Raw genomic sequence first — 27003 nt, forward strand, 5'->3', positions numbered from 1 at the left:
TCTTGCTCTGACAATTGTTCTTTTGGTAGTTTAATCATTCCCTTCAGCACAGTTCTTGCCCCAAATTGAGTCTGTACTGCGGGGGCAATGCCTTGATATGACGCCTGCTTGTTTTTTTATTTTTTTACATTTTTGTAATATCAATTGCAGAATATTTTGAACTCCCCTTGTATTTCAAACTGTTGACACATCGTGATATAACTGAAACTGTTGACACATCGTGATATAACTGAAACTGTTGTATTGGTAACGACAAATCAATCACTCACATCTCAGGGACGTACATATGGACTTCCATTAGCTGAGTGGAAATGATACATGACTAGCCTGATCAATACTAACACGATTCAATAATTCCACGAGGAACAGTTCATCCATAATTCCCAGTCCTTATGGCATACACATCAGTGTTTAATGAAGAATGTAGAAAAATGTAGGAATAATAGCGATCTAAATAGTGCTCCCTACATATCATCAGTTATAGACTGTGTACCAAGAAGTGATAAAATCATCGACCTGAGTTACTTACATAAACTTGATGTTTTGTCAGCAGATGGACCTACGACTATCAGTGGAAACGTAAATAATAGCACTCTAAATAGTGCTTCCTACAATATGATCAGTATATGGACTGTGTAAGGAATAATAGAACCAATGATATGTGTTACGGAAATATAAAGGACGCTAAGAAAAGCTGAACCGTCCTTCGGAACATCACACCAAACCTATCGTATCCTATCGTAACCTATCGTATCCAGTTATATCCACCAGACTGTTGTAACTCTTCTGTGTCGTCAGTGTCTTTGACGCTACTCAGCAACTCGCGAGGCCATGAGAGGTTCTCGAAAGGCGAAAGGTACGAGGACTGTGGGTCCTTCCTAATGACCTAAACAGACATTCATGTACTGTCGCACTACTTTAAGGCACTTCAGACCATCCCTGAACACAGCTAACTGGACACCCCAGGATCATCACAGAATGGACAACCGGGGGCCTGGCAGCCTGGCACAATGTCATTAGGATTGGTTTGCTTTTTAATGTGAGCTCCCGAAGCAGAGAGTGACCATAGGACCGAAGTGATAGATACAAATAGCTGTACCTTTTGGTTTACTTTGTTTATTAGGGGCTATTATAAGGGTAACGGGGGCGGTCGGGTAGCCTAGTGGTTAAAGCGTTCACTCGTCATGCCGAAGACCCGGGTTCGATTCCCGACATGGGTACAAGGTGTAAAGCCCATTTCTGGTGTCCCCCGCCGTGATATTGCTGGAATATTGCTAAACGCGGCGTAAAACCATACTCACTCACTCACTATAAGGGTAACGCTATTTTTCAGGGATTGATCATTTGTCGAAGCCCGTGGTCTTCCATTAATTGCCCGACGAAGGAGGACAGTTGAAAAGACCGAAGCCTTCTGCAAATGATAATGCCCTGAAAAATAGCGGTACCGTTATTTTAACTAAAATAGATAGAATTTGTTATCGGTTTTGAAACATTTACTGCAATCAACACGAATGCCACTGACTCACTTTGACAAATATGGAAATGTCATAGAATAAACCAGAGGACGTCACTATTGGACCTGAAGTCAAATTTCCCTATCACCATGACGTCACCTAAAAACGGGCGTGATAATGGCCCGTCGTCAAGCAATATGAGGGCATTATCAAGTTACAGTGGCCCGCTCATTTCTGATAACATGCGGGCGGTTTAATGATGATTCTTTCCATTGTAGCTATAATTGGCAATATCCTGCCTTCAGACTAATAGTTGCATTGTATTTTGCATGAGCTGTGTCTAAGACATCGAGTAGATAATATATGTAACAAAACCATTATGAAAAAACTCTTCGAAGTCCATTCTACGATTCCGACCATATCAAAAGCATGTATGTAGGACCACTGTCAAAAAGTGATGTACAATGGTAATTGTTTTTTAAATTATTTTTCGTAGCCTGACATAAAGTTGTCATTTGTTGTAAATTCAAAAGTAAATCGGCTATTAACTCAAGATGTCATAGAGAGAGGGTGACGTGTATAGATGTTCAGCTGAAACGATCAGAACGGTGTGTTAGTTTCTTGAAGCATGAACTCAGCCGGTATTTGTAAGGAGACATGCTATATTTGGTGCACCAGATAATAGCCTAGGTTAAAAGGTAATGTGCCACATCAGGAACTCTAAGGGTCATTTTGTCTGTGATACAACATGTGATTTACACAGCAGTGTGCGTTATCAAACGCGATAAAATCCTTTCCTTGAAAACTATTCTCAGCTAATAGCATTTTCCATTGTAAGATTCAGATTATGTTCAATGTTTCACAGTCTGTGACTGGCAGACTATGAAACAGGTACCAACAAACCAATATGTTGACGATCGACCCCATTCAGGGGGTCCCAGGTCAACGACAAGAGTACAGGATCGTCTTATCCGAAACCTGGCTCGACGAAAACGAGCACAAACTGTGAAAACTTTCATCAGGTTACTGGAGTAACTGGCGTACGAGTTAAGAGTCAGACTTTTAGAAATCATCGTCTTCATACAACTCATCTCCATGCTCGACGGTCACGTGTTGTGCCGCCGTTCACACCACACGGAGGGACAGTATTTCCCAAATCTATGCAAGCTAGTAAATGAACATATAATCCGTGGTTGAATAACAAACGTTTGGAATGTACGTATCGTTTGGTAATCGATGATTACCATATTGACAAAAAATAACATTTATTTTAATGGTCCAGTAATATAACGGCATATTATTGCCAGCATTGACTCGTCAGTGTGCAGCTACCACGTCAGTGACGTAATGAGTAACGTATGGCTTGGGGATCTACTTTACCACAGACCATTGACGTTATGAACAAATAGGTTTATATTTTTAGGAAATGATTAAAAAAAGTATTCTTCCGTAAACATACAAATATTCCTAACTCATGTAACCTTATAATACTCTACCGTTTTGTCATACCAAACTGTGCGTGTTTTGTTATTTAGGTCAAATACATTAATTTTGTGAATGAAGAGTGTACACTACTTTATCAATGCATCTACAGTAGCACGTAATACCTCTGTCACATTTCTGATTGTACTTAGAGTGACGATACCACGTGTTTCTGAAACTCAGGAGATACTGCACATACTCAGATAGGGCATCTATGAATATGAAGGACTAAGCTTTTAATTAGTACTAACTGGCCATACCAAAGTTAGTTTCTTCCTGAGAATATCCGCAATGACCATGACTAGAATGAGTGAGGTGTGCAGGAATGGAACCCGAGTATCAGGCTGCTTAGTGAACACAGTGACTACAAGGCACCCTCGGCACCGAGTCCGCCACCGCCACCGATTCCAGTGGTTGTTGTCTGAGGGAGCACATCCGCAATAAGTATAGGTTTCGTGTGATTTATTTGGTAAAACGATTCCTTTAAAATGCAAGTGTAAAGTAATCTATATAACAATTCTCGTTAGTTTTTGGTTTGTCAGCGCCAATCCAGTACTTGTGAATTTCTCCCACGTGAGACAACAGCTGTGATGCTGACTGAAACATCGTCAGCTCTTTATTAAACCTTACATTCTGTTTTTTCTGTGGGTGGTTTGTATGTTGTGTGCTATTGTAGCAGTATTAAGCTATTAATTTGGGACAACAGGAGTAGCGAATGGAATAATGTCCGATGCAATTACATATTTTGACTTTGTTTGAGGTGAACATTTGACTTGCCTTTGCGTGTATTTGTGACAGGTTCCAATGATGGGCAGGATACCCTCACATCTTCGCAAACACATGTTATCTTTACAATTTGCTTATGACGTTTTACCACTTCGGTGAAACCCACGAGCACGGGTATGGTGCTGACAAACCTAGAAATATAATTGGGGTGAACCGGGATTCGAACCAACAATCATAGGTTTCTGGCGTGCCCAAGGGCCGCACCTCTGCACCGCGAATCGCGGCGCCTTAGACGACTGTGCCACCCGTGCCCCCAAAATATATTGGAGAAAGACCAGGCTCAATTGTACCCCAAAAGTTGTGAAATGCTGGAGCTGCTGGAATATTGCTCGACGTAAAGGGAAAGCTGAAGACATCCCTTTTGTTATACAGACTCGTGGATAGTCTTTATCACTCTGAATCTTTATGTATAGGTATGAAATATGAAACAGATGAAACTGGAATTGGCTATTCTGAATGATATCAGATCATAGATACACCTGAAGCTGAAGTTAAACGTCTTGTTTTGATTTGGCCAATCTGAGCAGAAATTCCAATTCATCTGCATGAAAAACACAGATCGGCCAGAAGGGGATCACAATTTGTTTTCTTGGTGATGCCTACTTTTTGCCTAAATGTCTTAACCCCAAAATTCACATATACTTTATCAATGAGGATGTCCAGCATTTCACGCGTTGTTTTCTCAGTATACGCCAGATGACATTTGCTCCATGTTTTACAAATTGCCCTGAACCTTTGAACAAAGAGATGTTACTAAACTGACGGCCAAAAGAAACTTTACCACTTTAAAAAAGAAATGGGAAAAAAATAAAAACACAAGTTCAAACTAAATCACTGCAAAACATATAGTCTAAACACAACAATGTTCTATTCAGAAAGTGATACAATTCAACGGGGCGTTTTTGTTAAGTTAAAACACGTGCCGCCGGGCAGCCGAAACTACACGTGCAATGAGGGTATATAATGGATACGAACGGCAGGTCAGACACTCCACAGAAATTCCATGACTGACACACGAACAACGGAGCGCGCGCTGGGTATGATACAGATGGGAGCCACCCATGCCCACATTGCTGAAGCATTTGGTTGCTCCCGTGTTGCTGTAACTAACCTGATGCAACGTTACAGACAGACGTTTCAGAGATTGAGATGGGCCCGTACATTACGTCGTTGGCAGCACTGTGACAAGCAGATGGTCGTCTTCACCGGTGAAAGCCGGTTCTGTGTGTTTAGAGTTGATGGAAGGCAGCGTGTTTACCGCTGAAGGTGTTAAAAGTCCACTTTCCACCCTTGTCGAACTAGGCTTGAATTATGCTGTTTATATTTTGGCTGGACTAACGTGTTTATGCATAGTGCAATCAAAATCGCGTTACGAAATCGACATCCGGTTCATAAACAACATGGTGACGGCAATGTAGATCTAGGTCGATTGCATGATTTGCAGAGTATGTGTACCGTCAATGGTCTTATGGTGTGGGATGGTGCAGTGAGGAATGTGTTGGAAGGAGAGAACACCTTCGTAAACGGAAAGTAGACAACGCACGACCCCACACAGTTGCAATCGTCTAGAGCTTCCTTGCAACCAACAACGTCTACGTGTTGCCGTGGCCTGCACGCTCCACAGACATATCCCCTTAAGGACACCTCTATGATGTCATGGATCGTCGTGTTCCTGGCCCTCCGAGCAGGGAGACGTATCCCACGTGACGTCATCAGACGACTGACTTTTTCTGTGCGCCGGAAATTGTTTGCTTGTCTTGAAGCAAGGGGTGACTATTTATATGACGTGTCATTGAACTTGATGTGACGTGTCATTAAACTTGAGCGATTTGAGATGTGTGTGCCCTTTGTCCATTACGTAGAAAGCTTGTTTTCGCTACCCCGCCTAAATTCGGCCAACTGTGATGCCAATATCGGATGCTGTCATTTTACATGTTGTATTTCGTGTGATTTTTTCAAACATTTTACATGCATCTATCTTTTGTGGTTTTAACCTAGGGTGATTTAACATTGTGGTAAAGTTTCTTTGGGCCGTCAGTTAATACCCTTAGTCAGCACGTTGAGTGACAAATGACCCATGGATTAAGGAACTGAGTGTGAACCTCTCCACTTGGAAAACTATTGGGAACGAGTGAGTGAGTGAGTATTGTTTTAAGCCGCTTTTAGCAATATTCCAGCAATATCACAGCGGGGGACACCGAAAGATTTGGCTCCACACCTTGTACCCATGTGAGGAATCGAACCCGGATCTTCGGCGTTACGAGCCAACGCTTTAACCACGAGGCTATCCCACAGCCCCTAATGGGAACGAACAACCATTAATGATCCTCTAGTCGATCGCCACACGCCAAGTTGGCTTCGAACCCTCAGTGTGTTCCCGCGATACCATAACAACCAGGGAAGCCCAAGGCCCATGATCTAGCTCACACACAAAACTCCACTGATTCCTGGACGCGAGGATCTGTCTCTTCAGGCATGGCTGGACCAGTAACGGTAAAATCGTTGCTTGCGTGGCTGAACATGTCCTGTATCAATACTGTGTTGAACTAGGTCATTAAACCGTATTTAAGAGCGATTAGATGCCAAACAATCGCGATACTTGGCTAACAGCTGACCAAGTCCTGTGTGCTGACTCGGCTACGAGGGAGACGTAATAAAAATCGATATTCAATTCCTGTAATCTCGCTTCGATTACTGACTGAGTGATGGAATGTTTCAACTCGGACGTAGGATTTGACTGGAGAGGCGCAATTCCAACTGACTGTATGAAGCTGAAAATAACCACCTGGTGACCTATTGGAATTTCTACCGCAAAATGATTACGGTTAATTTGCCAATATGAGGAACTGAGCGCCTGAAACCTGTTTTGTTTCAGACAAAAAGCGGATTAGGTGCACATAGACCGCAATTGTCAGATGGGGCAAGCGAACATGAGTGCAAACTTTGACGAATCGTGTGATCACAGATTATATCAGCTTGTGGCGGGATACCACAGTGTCTGTCCAGCCAAAGAAGTAGAATCAATTCTTAGCCAATAGAACAGGCCCTTTGATTAAAGATTAGTTGGAAGAACATTTTTTTGATTTCTAAAGTATGAACAAGGCAGTATTCAAGCAAGATCGAAAAAGAGTTTTCCAAAGTCCCACACAAGGCCCGGAGAGGCGTTATTACGGTTTTAGGAACTGATAGTAAACAGCAAGATATAATGTACAGGGCAGCTTATCCTTCGCACTAATGATATCAACACGGTCTGTACTTTTATGGAATTGACGTTTCAACCAGAGATCGCTATGCAAGTCACTTCGATATGGCGTTCATGTAGATGCTTTAAAGTCTTAAGTAGAAGTCACTATCAATATGACTTTCAAAATGACGTCCTTAAATCCTTCAGTACATACCACTACAATAGGTTATAAATTTCTACAATTCAAGTCTCTACAATATGGCGTCCATATAGATGTTTCAAACGCCTTCAGTAAAAATCAACACAATATGGCGTTCATATAGTGGTTGAAAATCCTTCAGTAAAATTCAACACATGCGACATTGAAATATCTTGGGTGTACTGGTCACTATAACATGGCGTACATATAGATCTTCAGTTCAAGGTACACGCGTAATACCGGTAGTCCGGGTGACATAAACTGAGGAGCAAAAGAAACTATACCCCTCAGTTGGTTTTATCATATGCTTGATTTTCACTTGAAAATATCTCAATGCAAGTTAGCGTTAATATACTAAAAAATGACCTGTATCGGCATAGTCAGCACTCGAAGAATACCTTACATGGTTGTATTTTTTAAACATGGTTTGACTTAAATTTAAAATAAATAAATAAAACATCTTATGATATACAGCATTGATGGATATCTTGACATATTGTTTTTGAAAACGAATAAATTTGTGATGCGGCAGAAATTCACATTTCCAACAAGGTAGGGGTCACACGGTTGCACATTCACATCTATCCCAGTCTTCACTGAAGCATCTTGTTTATACCCGGTCACAGATTACGTATTACAAGCTGTTGTGGGAATGTGTGATAAACATGATCAAATTTGACAACAGTTTTGTCCCTTCGTTGTAATTTGAAGGAAACAATTTTATTGTATATTTCAATACTGTACCAAAATGAACACTGTTACATAAAACAATACTGTTTTGGAAGATTTCTCTTGCTATAGTTATTCTGTGTGGAAGCACTATCGCCCTCTTGTTCTTAAGTAAGGAATTATTTTTGAAAGAGGTATCGCATTTATTGGACCAGTTTACTATTTTCTCACAGGGAGGCGTGTCCCACAGACATGTTCATATGTTTTGGCGTTAAGGGATACTGCTATATTGGTTAAAACACAAAGAGCTATGTGACATGAACAATCCGATCCTAAACTTTTGCACATACTTAACAGAAGTCAGAGTCAGTTGTGATCAAGTTGTGAAACAGCTGGACATAAATAAATAATACATACCCCTCCGCACGTTTTGCAAAAGTGTGTGTGTGTTTGTTTGTGTGTGTATGTTTGTGTTTGTGTGCGTATGTGCGTGCTGCGTGTTCGTGTGTGTTTGTGCGTGTGTTTTTGTGTGTGTATGTGTTTGTGCGTGTGTTTGTGTGTGTGTGTTTGTGTGTGTGTGTGTGAGAGATGAAACTAAGTCCTCCTAGTCTGTTCAATATCACTCTCTTGTATCCAAGTCTAACTGACGTATCAATGCACGTAATTCCATGTAGCTTCCCCTCGTTCACATGGGAATCATATCTCAATGAAATATGGCAAACATATTTTCATATTAGCGGAAACAACACAAGTAGGGCGCTCCAAACACTCCTAATTCATTGACTGTTCCTCTGCGTCCCCTGAGAACCAACTTGCATCCGGGATCCGAGAAACGCATCAATAACGAGGTATATATGGAGCAAGCTGGCGATTTGACAGTAATTTTCCATTCAGTCCGACCAGCACTGTAGGAAATGGATCTCAAGCTATAGTGTACATTCTGCTCTGACCGTTCCAAGACCAGGAATTCAGACGGTGGTGGGACAGTGCATGGTCATGTGACAATCACGTGATAAGTTATTCCAAAATGGATTCCTAATGACTATTTATATCCATTCTGAAGAAGCATCCGCTTGCACTTGAAACTGCTGCCCAGCGAGTCGTGAAAACAACGCCTTCAAGGTGTGATCCGTTAAAGGTAACAATAAGACACTTTTAGCAATCTGTGCGTAGTGATCGTAAAGAGGTCATAATAACGTTCTAACAACAACGATCTAATATAGCATTGATCTCATCACGGCTGGGCATGTGCATTTCATCAGGTGCATACCTCAGCAGGCTGACATTTCTAATCCCCTGGTGTTCTCCACAGACAGCGTTCCTAGGATACATCTGGGGTTACCGTGTTACTGATGAGGTATTGTTTTCAAAAACGTTTAAAAATAACGTTCTGTTCGAGAAATGTATTATCATGGTATTAGCTTATTACTTTTACTCGATAACAATATTCAGCTGTGAGATCATTATGCAAATATAACGTAACCAGAGCATCATTATTCATTACGCGTTGCATATGTTTTATTTCCGATGTCAGAAATTCATCAAAAATAAATGAAATAAATGATGTACAAACACTGAGACGAAACTATTGGGAATATCTGGACTAAAGACTTTAGGACATACGCCAAAATAAATATCACAAAGTAATGGCATTAAGAATAATAGATATGAAACAGTCTTTTTCTATTTGTATATGGTTCATATAACACAATTATATCGGCTAGATCATTCTCTCTAGGCACTATTTACAGTTTTTAGTAACAAGATGGAAATCTGGTGCTTCGTTCTTCTGCTTGGCTGCGGATTCCTGGCTGAGATTGGTAAGTCTACCTGTAGACCTGTAGACCTGTAGACCTGTACACCTGTAGACCTGTAGACCTGTAGGGTATACACATGTCATTCATACAGTAAGTCTACCTCTAGACCTGTAGGGTATACACATGTCATTCATACAGTGAGTCTACCTCTAGACCTGTAGGGTATACACATGTCATTCATACAGTAAGTCTACCTCTAGACCTGTAGGGTATACACATGTCATTCCTACAGTGAGTCTACCTCTAGACCTGTAGGGTATACACATGTCATTCATACAGTGAGTCTACCTCTAGACCTGTAGGGTATACACATGTCATTCCTACAGTGAGTCTACCTCTAGACCTGTAGGGTATACACATGTCATTCATACAGTGAGTCTACCTCTAGACCTGTAGGGTATACACATGCCATTCATACAGTTAGTGTAACACATGGTGTATCATTGTGTCATTTATACAGTTAGTGTAACACATGGTGTATCATTCATACAGTTTGTTTAACACATGGTGTATCATTGTGTCATTCATACAGTTAGTGTAACACATGGTGTATCATTGTGTCATTCATACAGTTAGTGTAACACATGGTGTATCATTGTGTCATTCATACAGTTTGTTTAACACACGGTGTATCATTGTGTCATTCATACAGTTTAACACACGGTGTATCATTGCGTCATTCGTGCAATTTGTATAACACATGGTGTATCATTGTGTTATTCATACAGTTTGTTTAACACATGGTGTATCATTCATACAGTTTGTTTAACACACGGTGTATCATTGTGTCATTCATGCAATTTGTGTAACACATGGTGTATCATTGTGTCATATTGTGTCATATAAATTTGAATGTTTTATTCTTTGATCAGCCAATCCGTGGGATCCGGTTGGTGCTTTATTGAGTTGAGTTGGCTCCGAACCGAGATTATCATGACACACCAACATACATGTATATTATATTCTATGTACACACTCTTATAAACACATACCCTTACATTTAGTCCCAGACATAAAGTTATCTTATTCAAACATAGGTATTTTCAAAATGAAAAGTAAAATCTTAATAAATCCAAGAACAAAGCTTATATTGAGACAATCTAGACATGCCAAATCATTCTAACTTTAGTTGGAGTAAATTTTGATTTCCCTCTAGTCAGAATAGGTGCATAGTTACTTATGTTCGGTCATCAGGCTCGGTGACCTGGCGGACAGTGTGTAAATATAAACGACAAACCCCTTTCCATCGTCATAAGAAATCTATGCTAAAAGATACGATACGAGGAGTTTGTGTTTATGAATCGCTATCACATAGTGATGACACCAGGTATTCCTCACCCGTCACAAACTCACGCAAAGGCATGTCAATCGTTCACCTGAAACAACCACTCAAGTCAAAATTGGGCTCAGGAGTGTGAGGCTGAGTCACATCAAGCTTGGATGCTACTGTATGGGATGGTGTGCTTCCTGGGTGTTTGTGGGATATGTGCTTGTCCTGAGCAGGATTTACCTGACGGTAACTCGTCACAGAGTAGATATAAACGTGACCAGTTATCTGCAATAGTTTATTTGGTTCAACTTTGCTGTCATTCAGAGTTGTGTACGTGCAGAGTGGTTTCTGAGTCCTTCAAAATCGATAATATCAATCTGGAATCTGTAATAGCTATTGGTAACACTTACACCAGGCACTGATCTGTGAACAGCTGCCCGCGTGCACCTGTGAAAAGAGATTCCCTTCCTGGTTATCTATTTGCTTACTTACTAGATCTATCGTTCGACTGGCCACGTTTTTCATATACATCACATCCGTGTGGCTACAGGAGGTTATCACATACGTATTATTACAGGATACGTTATGGCTATTGCAGGAGTGTGACCGATATATATCAAATCCGTATTACTCTAAGCGGATGTCTAGCCATAATGCTGCAAGGGAATATTAATAAATTATGCAAGGGGATATCAAATCCTTTTTACAGCAAGGCTGGGACATATCCGTATTACTACAAGGGTTAGAATAGGTCTTCAGCAACCCATGCTTGTCGTAAGAGGCTCGCTGACCTGGTTGATGCATGTCATCGTATCCCAATTGCGTAGATCGATGCTCATGATGTCAATCACTGGATTGTCTGGTCCAGACTCGATTATTTACAGACCGCCGTCATACAGCTGGAATATTGCTGAGTGCGTCGATAAACAACAAACAAACAAACAAAACTAGTATGTGTTGAGTTATGTTTTTCTAGATGTTGCATACTCAAAGACCACATTTGGAGAAGAAAGACGTGACCGATGCTCTTCTTCCTGAAAACGTTTCAAGGAATTCGATATTTACAGACTGTCGTCATTTTGTTGGAATATTGCTGAGTGCGGCGTTAAACAACATGAAACAAACAAACAACAAGGGGAAATCATCTTCGCATTACTGCTATTATATCGTGCATTTTGTATAAAACGAATGTTCCCACTTGTCAGTGAAGCTACTATAATCGCGTTGGGGCGTGAAATCCTGCCCACAGCAAGTAGACTCCATGTCCTCTATGTAGGTATTGGCGACTGAGCCACCGTGCCCGCTGTGGAGATTATGCCGGTGGTGTGACTAGCATTGTTATCAATTAGTTCGGAAACACTTTTCCCATCGCCCCTTCCCATGTACGAGAAGTGAATGTAACGTTTTAGCCTCATTTGATATACACATGAACACCTCGAGGTGTGCACACACGTCCATTTTCAAACAGGACATGCACGTTTTGATAAGACAAACAGGATCTCCAGAATTCACACTATACCAGCTATTACTTAAGTAATGTCCCGTGGCTATACCGTTATATACCATGTCAACATAACGGTTGACCATGTTGTGGTAACGGTATTATATACCATGTTTATATGTCAGTCACTGTGTCCCATGACGTGCTTATACAACGGTATCATATGGCGCATGTACAATCTGACTTAGCAGCAATGTCTACATAACAATATTGTCATGTTTAATTTGGCATTACTGTGCTATATATCATGTTTAAATGTTTATATCCGTATTATATAGCGTCTTTATACAATTATTATGTGACATGTGAACAGAACAGTGACATTGCTAACGGTTGACTTTATTTATTGCAGAAGGGAGGTGTAATTGCAAATTTAACTGTGACGTGAATCCAGATGGACAATGCCGAGACGGGCTGTGCCAGCAAGGGTGGTATGGACGCTACTGCCAGAAAAGCAAGTTCACTTATCGATCAGTCTCTGTATCCGCACTACGTCTGTGTGCTCACTTATTTATACACTGTTATACCACCACTGTATTTGTATTGCCTCACAAAATGGGACATCGTGTCACGGCCTTACCGCAGGACGGATGTATGTTACTGCTACAGTACAATGTAATCTCATTATCCCAAATTTATTCGATTTGGCATTGAAGTTGATATCTTTCTTTGTCATTATTTGACTTCGCTTTTTCCTGTCTCCAGAGTTTGTACATGTGAAGTTGTATATATACTGACAGTCAAATTTTTAATTTTTTTAAATTTTTGTTTTTTACTTTTTACCATCTCTTTTTTTATTATTCCATTTTATGTATATTGTTACAAGTGTTACAACATGTATATATATGACAGTATTAACACAAGTTATAGTTTTCATAGGTGAGGACAGGCAGGTTGTGTAGGATATGTCGTCTTCTCAAACTGAGAGGGAGATTATAAATATTTGTTTACAAGAAATAGATGATTACTTATTAACAGGTAGTATGTTTCAACTGCTTCGTTAGATTATGAGATGTAAGTTTTGCGATTTCTGAGCATATTGGTTAAATTGATTATTTTTTTAGCGATAAAACTTTCCAAACAAATTGTGGCTTTTAGTAGTGAAAGAAATTGCTCGAAAGATAAATCTTGTTGTTTTATGTTTGATATGTAGATGCATCTTTTTGCTAGTATAATAATATGATTTGTTACATGGTTTTGAGTGGAAATACCAAAAAAGATATTAAGTTTCGAAAGGATAACATTTGTTTGCAGGTTGTTATTGAGGAAGCTTTAAACTTTAAGCCAGAATTGTTGAACAGCTTGGCAATCGAAATATACATGAGACATATCTTCAGAAGCAGTTTTACAGAAAATACAAATATCTTCATCGACAAGTTTCATATTGAGTAACTCTTTCTTAGTGTAAATTATTCTGTTTATAAATCGATATTGAAAATCTAAAAGTTTACAATCGCGCGTGCATTTTCTATAACATAGAAGTATATCTTTCCAATCCAAACCTTGAGGAAAAAACGTATTCCAGGGTTCTTATGATTTCGGTACTGTATCATTCCTAATTAGTTCATCACAAAAAGTCCTTGATATTTAACGTTATTAAAAAAGTGTTTACATATATTGTTCAGCTGAACTACATTAACATCAAGGGTTTTGTCTCTGATTTGAAATCTCCAACTCTTTGGAATATTGTTCAGTAATTTTTGAAAGTCTAGAAAAGTTCCCTGGATATTATATTTTTGTTTGAAATTTTCAAAACTAAGAAAACCGTTGTTGTCGCAAAGGTCTCTAACACTCTGGACACCTTGATTAAACCATTTTTTTAATAATATAAGATGATTTAAATAAATGATTCAGCCAGAGTGGTTGATTCAGTATGTGGTCTAAATCATATTCATAAAAACTCATTTTTTTGTAAAATATCTTCCAAGCAGACAGTCAAAAGTTATTATGACATACAAAAAACAGAGAATCGGTCAAACGATTGTACCACCATGAGTGCAATTATATCACATGGGAAGTACACTATCTGAGGGTCACACGTGACAGTCGATATAAGGAGTGATCTTGCTAAAAACAAAGGAAGGGCTTCAGAGGCAAGATGTCAGTAGCGAGTGAAGTAAGTAAGTGCAGGCTTGACGACTTCGCCACACTGAGGCCGCTAAACGATGAGGAAAGGCCTTGGGAATGACCTTCAGTATATGAGGAAAGATACGCCGGAGTTCTAGCCATGGTGTTGAGTGATTTGTGAGACGTCGCATACATTGTTCCATTTCATCCCAGACATTGTAACCATGTTACACAGATCAGGGGATGCTGCAGGCCAGGGTAATACGTGAACGTTGGTCCGAGTCAGATACAACCCTAGCAACATGTCAACTAAGGTCGTCCTGTTGCCAAAACTGTAAAACGTCCGTTTGGAATTCTCACCCCTTATCTTGATGCACTCACATTCCTATGAATCAATCATCTGAGGCCTTCCCGTAACCGGTATTCCATCCCAGCCTATAACGCCACCTCCTCCAAAGCAATCGCCTTCAAGAACACGTGGCGTGACGTAACGTCCACCTCGAAGCCTGTAGACACGTCTCCTGCCATCCGATCGGTCATGTAGGAAACGGAACTTATCAGTGGAGAGGACGTTTCTCTACTGACGGGCTGTCGTTACCTCCGCCACTGGAGTGAGTGAGTGAGTATGGTTTTACGCCGCTTTTAGCAATATTCCAGCAATATCACGGCGGGGGACACCAGAAATGGGCTTCACATATTGTACCCATGTCGGGAATCGAACCCGGGTCTTCGGTGTGACGAGCGAACGCTTTAACCACTAGGCTACCCGACCGCCCCTGCGCCACTGGAGACGTTGATGTTGTGCCGTCAGGATAGGCCCTCTGGCTGGACGCCTCGCTCGGATGCCGTACAAGCGAAGATGTCGTCGGACTGTCCTCGCATATGAACCTCTGAAACATTTGCAGCACTTCCGACCGAATATTCGTTATGTTTACAAAGCAACCATGCAGTACCAGCGACATTTGTTTGGCTGCATTTCTTCGAGTTGGTTTCTATAACATTTTCCTTGGTCCAAATCCCCATAAATATATATACGTTTGAAAGTGAAAATAACTTTTGCTATAGATGGAAAAATGTCGGTAATGACAATAAAAGGATAAGATGAGACTTGAGTGAGACAACTTATCGAATGCGGTAATGGCTACTTTGTATTTTTTTATCACATATGCTTACATTTATGCCAGGAAACGTGGCCTGGCAAGGCAAGGCTTCACAGCATAGCACCCGCACCGAGAAGAGCCAACTTACTCAGGGGAGGAGGGTGATGTTCAGCGCTGTCAAGGCCATCGACGGCAACACAAACGTTGACCTCTTCAAGAGACCATACTGCGCCAAGACGGGGTTGCACAATAACACATGGTGGAGAGTCCAGCTGAAGAAAAACGGCATCAATGAGATTCGTTATATGACGATATATTTCCCAGAAAACGGTAAGTTAGCAAATCTTCAATAAATTTGCGATCCATGTTTAGATAATCGATTTTATGGACTCGTGATGACAAATGGGTTTTGTGGAAAACCTATCGAAAAATATCAAAGATTCTCAGACTTGGTAAAATATCGCCTTCCTATGACGTTGACAATTTAAATGTAAATATAAACATTTTGGGTTAGTTACATCTTAAAAGCAGGGATATTCAGTGTATTATTTTGTCAAGGAACTACTTGGACAGAATCCCCTTAATACCACGCGACAGGCAGGGAAACAACAAGTACCATCTTTTAACGTCTTTTGGTATGACGCGACCGGGGATCGACGGCCCAATCTTCAGCATTCCGGGCAGACGCTCAACCACTAGACCACGGAGGCGGCCAACTAGACTATGAATCTGAATAGCGTTTTCAACAGTTTCATCAAATGTGAGTTGTGTTCTACGCCGCAGGGGGTAGGTCGAATATGAGGAAATCCCAGCAACTTTAGTGAACTCCTCGAACACAGGTATGGTGCAAACAAACCATATCTCATCTGACGAATCTGAGATCCAGACACGGTCAAGGGACGTAACCCCACACCGACAACTGCGTCGTTTTATACCTTTGGAACTACCCCGATCTTCTAGAATAATACACAACGTCTTTATTATTTATTGGTTATTGTGGCGACTAATTATTTGATTATTCGTTAAGTGAATTACAGGAAGACGAATGTTGAGATTCTGGTGGGTGGTAGGCGTTGCAAGAGGTGGAGCGGATGGGACCGACCCCCTTCAGAGGCACAAGTAAGCTGTAACGAGTCTCTGACTGGGGAGGAAGTCATGATCAGAATCCCAGACAACTCCCTCAGCATCTGTGAAGTCCAGGTTTTCGGTGAGTTTCCGTTTTACATCTGCTCAACTGAAGCCTTGATTACAGTTCCTTTCTCACTACCATAACATGTGATGCAGTCATCACAACACTTATAACAGTTGGAATAGCACAAGTTGCAATCGCAGAGTGACATGTTTGACAGATTTAATGGCTTCCAAATGTCTTCCGTGCTAAGTTAAGGTCGATACGTGCACTACATAATGCATCTGCAAATGCCTGTTGAAAAGGGGCAATGAAAGAAGCGTTGTCACTGGAATTATAGAAGAATTCTTGTTCTTTTGGTTATTTACAATTTTAAGGGATAGGCATAACTCATATGACTATGTTATATCAGCTTAATGTCCATTATGAAATACGGGTTAATGTTTAGTGGTTCTATAACAACGTTTTACTTGCATTTTCACTTTACTTTAAGTAAGATTTTCATGTGTGTTGTGCAGAAGAAAGATAGATTGAGAGGATATGAAACTTAATACTCCGAGGAATAAAACAGGTTTACCATGTCAATACTTATGGACGACTAAGGCAAGAAATGTATTGATATATTCGTTCTTTGAAGTTTGCAGCGACTTTTGGTTTGGGAAAGATTGTGACAAGCGCTGCAACTGTCTTGACAAGAGAGAAATCTGTGACAAGGGGAGCGGCGAGTGTCGCCGGAGGGAGTGCCCCCCAGGGTTCATAGGTCATGACTGTTATCAGGGTGAGACATGAAACTGGTCTTCTTTAAAGTAACACCCATATTATTTTAGCGCTTTTGAAATCGTTCTGATATGGAAATGCGACATTAAGAAGCAGCGTTGTCATAAATGCCTGTCAGTAAATTAAAAAGTAAAGTAAATTAAATTCGAAACTCCCGAAATATATGCTTCGCTTAAATTACTATAATATGTAAATGTGCCTCCTTAACGCTATGTCCGCAGGGTTTGCCTGGAACTTGGTTTCGGGTCTTTGGTTAGTAGGTAAATGGTTGACAGTACTTCACCATGCTGTGACTTTCCAGGACTTTAGTCCTATGTGTGGACTCACTTACCGTTACTTTGACATCCTGGGACATTTAACCCGTGGAGCGTACAGCGTATCAACTTTCCCATGTTTTAACATCCAAGCACCTACGCCCGTGGAGAGTACCGCATGTCAACTTCCCCATGTTTTAACATCCAAGCACCTACGCTCATGGAGAGTACGGCGTATCAACTTTCCCATGTTTTAACATCCAAGCACCTACGCTCATGGAGAGGACCGCGTATCAACTTTTCCATCCAAGCACCTACGCTCATGGAGAGTACCGCGTATCAACTTTCCCATGTTTTAACATCCATACACCTACGCCCGTGGAGAGTACCGCGAATCAACTTTCCCATGTTTTAACATCCAAGCACCTACGCCCCTGGAGCGTACAGCTTATTAACTTTCCCATGTTTTAACATCCAAACACCTACGCTCATGGAGAGTACTGCGTATCAACTTTCCCATGTTTTAACATCCAAGCACCTACGCTCATGGAGAGGACCGCGTATCAACTTTTCCATGTGTTAACATCCAAGCACCTACGCTCATGGAGAGTACCGCGTATCAACTTTCCCATGTTTTAACATCCAAGCACCTACGCCCCTGGAGCGTACAGCTTATTAACTTTCCCATTTTTTAACATCCAAGCACCTACGCCCGTGGAGAGTACCGCGTATCAACTTTCCCATGTTTTAACATCCAAGCACCTACGCCCCTGGAGCGTACAGCTTATTAACTTTCCCATGTTTTAACATCCAAGCACCTACGCCCGTGGAGAGTACTGCGTATCAACTTTCCCATGTTTTAACACCCAAGCACCTACGCCCGTGGAGAGTACCGCGTATCAGCTTTCTCATGTTTTAACACCCAAACACCTCCGCCCATGGAGAGTACCGCGTGTCAACTTTCCCATGTTTTAACATCCAAGCACCTCCGCCCGTGGAAAGTACCGCGTATCAGCTTTCTCATGTTTTAACACCCAAGCACCTCCGCCCGTGGAGAGTACCGCGAATCAACTTTCCCATGTTTAAACACCCAAACATCTACGCCCGTGGAGAGTACCGCATATCAACTTTGCCATGTTTTAACACCTAAGCATTAACGCCCGTGGAGAGTACCGCGTATCAACTTTCCCATGTTTTAACACCCAAGCACCTACGCCCGTGGAGAGTACCGCGTATCAGCTTTCTCATGTTTTAACACCCAAACACCTACGCCCATGGAGAGTACCGCGTATCAGCTTTCTCATGTTTTAACACCCAAACACCTACATCCGTGGAGAGTACCGCGTATCAACTTTCCCATGTTTTAACACCCGAACACCTACGACCGTGGAGAGTACCGCGTATCAGCTTTCTCATGTTTTAACACCCAAACACCTACACCCGTGGAGAGTACCGCGTATCAACTTTCCCATGTTTTAACACCCAAACACCTACGACCGTGGAGAGTACCGCGTATCAGCTTTCTCATGTTTTAACAACCAAGCACCTACGCCCGTGGAGAGTACCGCATATCAACTTTCCCATGTTTTAACACTCAAACACCTACGCCCGTGGAGAGTACCGCTTATCAACTTTCTCATTCATGTATTTGGACATCCAAGCACCATACGCCCATAGGAAGTACTGTGTATATTAAAGTATTTTGGCACAAAACATTTTCTCAAGCATGGTTCGATAATGTGTGTAAATGTCTCAAAAACGGACAGATGCCGATGTTTAAAAAGATTCATGAAAGACATTCAGACATTTCAAAGTGAGTGAGTGATTGTCGGCAAAAGAAACCACTTATTATATTGAAACAAGCAAAATTAAGCACAGTATTATAAAATATAATCTTAATCAAAGTCGCAAAAATATCTTTGGAATAGACGCGTGGTCCAACTATTTTAGCACAATCGTCTCCAGCGAACTGGAATATTTATTTTATAAAAGATTTAAGAAGTAACAAAGCGCCATGTTTTAATTATCTGATACCAGAATTCTTCAAAAGTGTAAGTGACAATGGTTTCCATCTAACTATTACACGAAGTAGGAAACCCATTTAGACACGAGAGAAAGACAGGACACACAGGATGAATACACAGTGCGTGATTTTATTGAATTAAGATCGGATATTCTGGATTCTTCAACAGCAATGAGGAGTGAGTGAGTGTGTATGGTTTTACGCCACTTTTAGCAATATTCCAGCAATATCACGGCGGGGGACACCAGAAATGGACTTCGATATTGTACCCATGTCGGGAATCGAAACCGGGTCTTCGGGGTGACGAGCGAACGCTTTAACCACTAGGCTACCCGACCGCCCCACAGCATGGAGGAAAATTATTGATAGTATAAAAGAGCTGAAAAGTAACAAAACATCCTGTGTGGATAATCTAATACCAGAACAATACCCAGAACTACTTTTCAATATAATATTTTGAAAACACCCTAATTTATTAAAATAAGATGTCAGTGCTTGCTTCTGCATCGCAAAGATCTGAGGACGCGTCATAACGGCCTTTCGGGAATTTTGACATTCCAAAGAAATGACTAACAGTCAGCAGACATTAGCCAATCAAAAAGCACCCGATGTAGATGTTGATACATATTATATAAAATCTTTGTTTGTAAAATCTTACCGATGTTATTGTATGGTGCGGGATGTAGTTACAGCGGTAAGACAAGAAAAATGAATATTCTATATATGTTTTGAAAACAGGATACAGATTTTCAAATCCTGCTGTATTATATAAACTGGAATCAATAAAAGTGTCGGAACATGGTGTTGTTAGAGAAATTTAGTCTTTAATTAAGCTATTTAGAATACCTTTAGGCTATATCCGAGGGACTGTTATGTCATGCTATGTAAATATGATGAATTTGATTGTAAAAATTGAGTTTGCAAGAAATACGTTGATTTGTTGTGGATTTCGAAATGTTTGGTTGAATCAAGATGTCTGACACGGCAATGCAAGAATGGTCAGACTGAACAAAAATTATATCGACCTACAACTCCATATTACAACCTGAACAATACGTGTCTTCAATTAAGTCGCTAGATTTCAAAAGCTCTTACAAAATTTAGATATTCAAATTAATTTTAATTACGAAAATGGAAAATTTCCAGTGATGATGACTTGACTTCCAGTTCATGCATGTGGAGAAGACTAAGATGCTAAATAACATGCACTATTTATGTGTTCAGTTTTTACTTACTTCAGGCCAAGATACTTGCCTGGTATTATTATGAATATCCTACCATGCATAAGTTAATTTCTTTACTCAGCACCTAATTCCAGCAAGCTTTCTATCTTGTTTAAACTTAGAAATTGGCAATTGAAGCGCTCCTTCAATCACAATGTGTGTTTATTATATAATCATCTGTTTTAATGGCCTCATGGACAGACTCTGCGAAATATTTTGTTCTGTTCTGTTCAATTATTTTTATTTCTTTAAAATGTTAAGTAGGTGTGAACAAATGGGGTCGGGGGGAATAGGGATTCGTTGATTGTTCAGGATTTTCAACAGGTTTTATCAACAAAAGGTTCGTAGTTTGGTCCAACCCAGTCGAAAATATACCAACTGAAAAAGTAACTCAGGTTCATGTTAAGTGGTGTAAATGTTACGTTATTGAAAATAACAACAACATATTTGGCCGTTCGTCTTATCAAGCGGATCAATGTTTTACGTAATAATTATTAATTGTGCAAGAGAATAATTGCTCTACATTTTCCTGCGTAAAGGGTACAATAATTGTGAAAATTATATGAATGGACTCTGACAATCGGTGATGACACCAGGTGTTCGTGAAAAGGGTAAGCATGTCCTGCCCTACAGGTAGCACCCGCCACTCACACAATTTGTATAAACAGTATTTTCCGCCCAGCAGTATTCCTGCCACGAGAGATGCCCAACATGGGTACAATGTGTGAAGCTGGATATCGCTGGAATATTGCTAAAAGCGGCGTAACTCCATACTCACTCACTCACTCTTGCCATGAGACGACGACCTGTAAACAAACCAGATAATCAAGTGATCGATGTGTTGGAATATCCAGCCACACGACAATGCATGTACTGATTTTGAATTACGTCTGTTGTGTACAAGTGCAGAGATTCTGCTGCTTAATGGGAAAGAAAACATGATAGAATTATATTCATTTGCAACACAACTGGGAAGGTTTAATTCGGCGTGACGAGCGAACGCTTTTAACCACAAGGCTACCCCACCGCCAAACACCTAACCGGGGGTTACTATCAAAAACCGTTTGAATTGGGTTGCACATGTTAGGAAAGCTTCTACACAAGTTAAGAAGTTCTTTCTTGGTATCTTGAAGAATCTAAAGTATGTCAAGGAGAGTTTTTACAGAACATTTTTTAGAATGTTTGATGCAATGGTACAACCTATTTTGCTTTATGGTGTAGACATTTGGGGCAGAAATAGTTTCACATCTTTTCCGACAAAAAGAGGAAAACTAGTTCCGTCAATTCTAAGTGGATATTAAAAAAATGCTAGTTCAAGACGTTATTTAGAAGATTATGAACAGAGACATTTTAAGAATATGTTTAAAAATCATACCACATACAATGTATAGGTGTGTACTTTCCCAAGCTGAAATTACGTTTTCAAACATGAACATTTAGAAATCAACTCAGAATACTGGTTTAAGTGTTCACAATAGGACATTCGTTGTATATATCCAATCATTGCAGAATGCGAGGACGGGTGGTATGGACAGCTCTGTAAGTCTAAATGTGGATCCTGTCTCGATGGCGCTGCCTGTCACAAACAGACTGGGAACTGTACCCTAGGCTGTGCTCGGGGGTGGACCAGGCGTACCTGTCACGTAGGTAGGTACTTTTTCTGACCTTCGCAAACTCGTGTCAGTGAGTTGAATGCATGCTGCCTGAACAGAATGTCGATGATATACAAGTCGTGACACACTAGGGCACCCCACCGCCCCATCAGTTGATATGACACTTTCATCAGATGCAGCGGTTATTTGGACACAAGGGCATCTTTAGCGTATGTTAGCATGCTGAATGCATACCAGTACATACCCGTGAAGATCGGAGTTAGAATAGGTCTTCAGCAACCTACGCTTGCCGTCAATGGCGACTATTCTTGTCTTGTAGGCGCCTTACGGGATCGGGTGGTCAGGCTTGCTGACCTCGTTGATGCATGTCATCGTATCCCAATTGCGTAGATCGATGCTCATGATATCAATCACTGGGTTGTCTGGTCCAGATTCGAGTATTTTCAGAACCCCGTCATATAGCTAGAATATAGCTGAGTGGGGCGTTAAACAAACAAACAAACAAACAAACAAACAAACAAACCAATCCGATATGTTTGCCCAGCCCTAATTATACGTTGATACTGTACAGCTTTGGGGTTTGACTTTATGACAAATAGCATATATATATATATACATAGACCAAAGCAACGAATTTGATTTTCTGGAATACGTAATTATGAGTTTGAGCTTACGTCATGGCCTGCAAGCAGCACTTTGTCCGCCGTCCGTCGTCCACCCTAAACATCTTCTCAGAAAACACAGGACCCATTGCCATGTTTATGTTCCATGACCATATGATAGATCTCTGGTTCCATGTAGTCATTATTTGGAAAAGACGCGATACTGGACGAAGGTCTAGACTAGGGCATCAATGCGACGATAAAAGACATCAGACGACACACTCCCAGATGCACATTTCATTAAGTGAAAACGAGGTACAACACAGGCACCAAGACTTCCGGTTAACGACACTATACACCTAACAACTAATTAACATAACACGAACTTCTCCCGAACACTACACCCATGAAGTTCCACATGCTTGCTTCCACCATTGATGACACCCCAATTTGTTCAAGTTGCCACGGCAGCCATAGTGAAAAACCTCGTACTAATGGCAATTACTCTGCCATCTTTTTTAAAATGGAATGAAATAATTACTTGTGTTGTCAGTAGTGGGGACAATCTTACATTTTTGTGTTTGCGATGTTTTATAATTTGACCATGATTTGATCTTTTCATTTTGACCATGATGCTAAATTATCTCCAAATGCAAGATTTCATTGCAACGTAACATACTCTCCACAAAAGCCGCTACGCAATCGAAGCTGAAACATCAAACATTTGTTCGGTGTCCGCACCAATAATGATAACACCTGAATTTGTTCCAGAGTTTCGAATGATATTTTCCATGTTGGGACCACCGAAGCCCTCACATTGAAAAGAATATTTATGTTCATTTTTGTACTTAACATGATTTAATTTGGCTTTTGTTTTGTTAATTGGGTATTTTGCAATATTGTCAATGTTGACTTATATTCTCTGAAAATGCTGATGGCAATTGTGTCTGTCTGTGGACATTTTGAACTGCTGATGACACATCCACGTGAACTTCACATTCAAATTAGTGGTATCTTGGGTGCTTGTTTGTATCCATGTGTTTTGTGATATAATGACATCAAATACTTTACTATACCATCAAAAATGACATTTTCTATCCTCAGCACAAATATCCAGTTGAGCTACGGATATTCTTGTTTGTATTTTCTCGTTATATGTTTCAGTTGATGAAGACGTTTCCCTGTCGCCAGTCACGCAGGGCGTGACCACGACCTTGGTGGCCGGCATCCTGATGTCAGTCTTAGCCAATCGATGGCTGTACTGACCGACATTTTGTCTGTGATTGGGGGAGCTGTGTTGATGTGGCAGACAACAATTTCATTATAATAATAGCACAGTAAATGAATACAAAGTTGACATGGATTTCAAATTCATGTTTCTGTGGCTGCAACGTTTCGGGCCAGGTGCTGGTACCCCCTTTTATCCTACGGAAACTTCACGACATCGAAATACACCCTGTCTTGATGCGACATCTTCTTATATGTCACCTGAACATAACGGATCACATCTTCCCGAGACTTTTACAGTCAGTTAACTCACTTGCCTCGGGAAGATGGATGGACCACTTTATCACGATTGGTGCGATGTTTGTGCTTTTACAAACACTATGTTATGAACATCATTAATATTTCCTGTAAACATATAGGCCTTGATGTCGTATACTAGTGTTACATATAACCCATGTGGTAGTGGCATGCGGTCCCTTATACAATGCACAGACCACAAATCAGGCGAAGTTTAGCAATCTTGGTTGCGTAGAGGAGGTGGGTGGGTGACCGTGTAAGGCAAAGGTTGACCCTTTGAGAGTTTGTAGGGCTTCGGTTCTGCCCCACACCGAAATACATGTTACATGTTGTGTCTCGTAGGCAAGGGACGTTGAAATGAATTTTCGAAATTGGCCTCCGCTCACCTAGCAGTAAGGGGGTACCCGGTAGGAAGATATGGTCTAGCGCCTCATAAGGCAGCTTGGGTTGTATACTCCAGTGAGTTGACAATGAAATTCGAGTGCACATTAATCAATTGACAGGGTTAATAATTTAGCGCTTTGGGCATGGTTTAGGATGTGGATTTGGCTTAATATAAATACGCACATTACAGGAATATCCAGACACAGCCTTGTATTATATTGTATTGTATTGTATTGGAGCGGCAATAACGCCAGAACCGTTGCATTTAATGCTATAAATGTTGTTTAATAAATGCCACAGTGGTAGACACGGATCCATTTTATGTTTCTGAAAAAATCTTCGGGTTTACATTGCGAATACACGCCTCGTGCCAGTGCGAACAACGCTAACTTATCACATTCACTGCTGTAACATGGAGCGGGGGACATAAACGTAGAACTAATGCCCAAGAATCATTATGTCATGTCCCTCACGTGCAAGTTTTACATCCGACACCGCTGCCTTTAAGAAGAGATTGTTATGTATACCGAGTATCTTTTCAATATTCAGCTCAGCTGGCCATAGGGCCAACCGAGTTAATGGCACCACGTCCGTCAACCGCCCTCCCGTAGTGATTGGAGGCACTCGATACGCAGCCCGATCCGGTCTCTTTGATAATAGCATGACGCAATTGCCACCTGACTTGCATATAATCTTGCATCTGTACTTAAGAAATAAAGTTTTGTGAAGCCCTAGGTGTAGCGTAATAAAGTATAGTTTTGCCCTGAACTATTATAGTTAAAGCAGGAGAACGCTTGCGGTGCCTTTGATCTTTTAACGAACCACCTTCCCAAACTTCCAAGCTCATACCTGGACTTACTCACCTATCAAAGACATATTAACTACTGCTTTGAACAATATTCCAAGTTTTATCACTGCGTGTCAGGTCAATGTGGTAGGAAAGCCTGAAGTGGTGCAGATCTCCGACGTTTATTGACGTTTTGCAGACATACCTAGAAGTATAATCGGAGTCGGACCAACGATCATTGATTTCTGAATTGACCGAGGGTTGCACAACGAACTGCATCGCCTTAGACGGCGGGCCTCCCGTGACCCTGACTGTGTCAGAATACCCACTTTTGTCTGACCCCCGTTCATCCATACGGAGAAGTTTCAAGTGAAATCGTGCGGGTTACCAAATATCCGGATAAATGTGTGTATAAGTGCAAGCGTCCCTGCAGTAATCGGCCGGAGAGCGGGATTGGCGTACCGGACGAGGTTTCTCTCATTCCGTTCTGATATCGCTCACTCATTCGTTGCGGGTAGTGAACCTTTTCTTCTGTTTGACAGGTGACTAGTAGAAAACACGGGCGTCCTGTCTTGGTGTAATACCCTTTGTAACAAATGTTTCTTCGAAATATAAACATTGAAGTCAAAAATAACATCTTCTCCAATGCCATTTAAATAGTTCATGTTTGTAGATGTTTTAAGTAAATATATTTTGGCCATTTCCTATTTCCTTTTGGGCATCCGGGGATCGGTAATCCAGAAAATACTTTTCTCCAGCCGATGGTTCATTGTTAGTATGGCGAGACTCATTCTTGAAGTGATGTGATGCCAACTATACTTTCCTACGTGTGTTCGTGTTCAGTACACTTGTATTGTAAATACATCTTCTGTTTCAAGAGCTCCTTGCTGCAGAGTCTGGTAATATAACAAATACCACGTCATCGATGGAAACACCACAATTTTGTATACGCACCGGAACTTTGGGTCAGCATGTACACTTATATAATAATGTGTTTGTGTTTGCAATTAATATACCAATATCGTGATCTCATGTACGTAGTGTCACCACAATCAACTGTAATATTTAAAATCTGTTGCCTTATGTTGCCTTTATATGATAATAAACTCTATTTCTTTCTTGATAAGTCTCACGTGTATTTTCACGCCCTACATTCTA

The 27003-nt window shown here is 40.8% G+C and overlaps 1 protein-coding gene across 2 annotated transcripts; it reads left to right on the forward strand.

Annotated features, from left to right (window-relative positions):
* The first annotated feature begins 8600 nt into the window (after nt 1-8600).
* Nucleotides 8601-26946, forward strand: LOC139468564 (multiple epidermal growth factor-like domains protein 10). 2 transcript variants are annotated; one of them, XM_071250623.1, is made up of 8 exons: nt 8601-8912; nt 9526-9594; nt 12715-12816; nt 15614-15859; nt 16557-16736; nt 17296-17436; nt 22445-22582; nt 24315-26946. In XM_071250623.1, exons 2-8 carry the CDS (start codon nt 9540-9542, stop codon nt 24413-24415), a joined length of 963 nt encoding a protein of 320 aa, XP_071106724.1. In that variant the 5' UTR covers nt 8601-8912; nt 9526-9539; the 3' UTR covers nt 24416-26946. The 2 variants fall into 2 exon arrangements, with proteins under 2 accessions (XP_071106724.1, XP_071106725.1); XM_071250624.1 differs by lacking the exon at nt 8601-8912 and adding an exon at nt 9060-9131.
* The last annotated feature ends 57 nt before the right edge of the window (nt 26947-27003 follow it).

The sequence above is a fragment of the Haliotis cracherodii genome, unplaced genomic scaffold (genome assembly GCF_022045235.1).
Source record: "Haliotis cracherodii isolate W230 unplaced genomic scaffold, xgHalCrac1.p SCAF_2, whole genome shotgun sequence".
NCBI lineage: Eukaryota > Metazoa > Mollusca > Gastropoda > Lepetellida > Haliotidae > Haliotis > Haliotis cracherodii.

Coding starts and splice junctions, on each gene's coding strand:
- LOC139468564 (XM_071250623.1), top strand. CDS start 9,540: ATGGAAATCTGGTGCTTCGTTCTTCTGCTTGGCTGCGGATTCCTGGCT. Junction 9,595..12,714: donor CGGATTCCTGGCTGAGATTG/GTAAGTCTACCT, acceptor TATTTATTGCAG/AAGGGAGGTGTAATTGCAAA. Junction 12,817..15,613: donor TGGACGCTACTGCCAGAAAA/GCAAGTTCACTT, acceptor CATTTATGCCAG/GAAACGTGGCCTGGCAAGGC.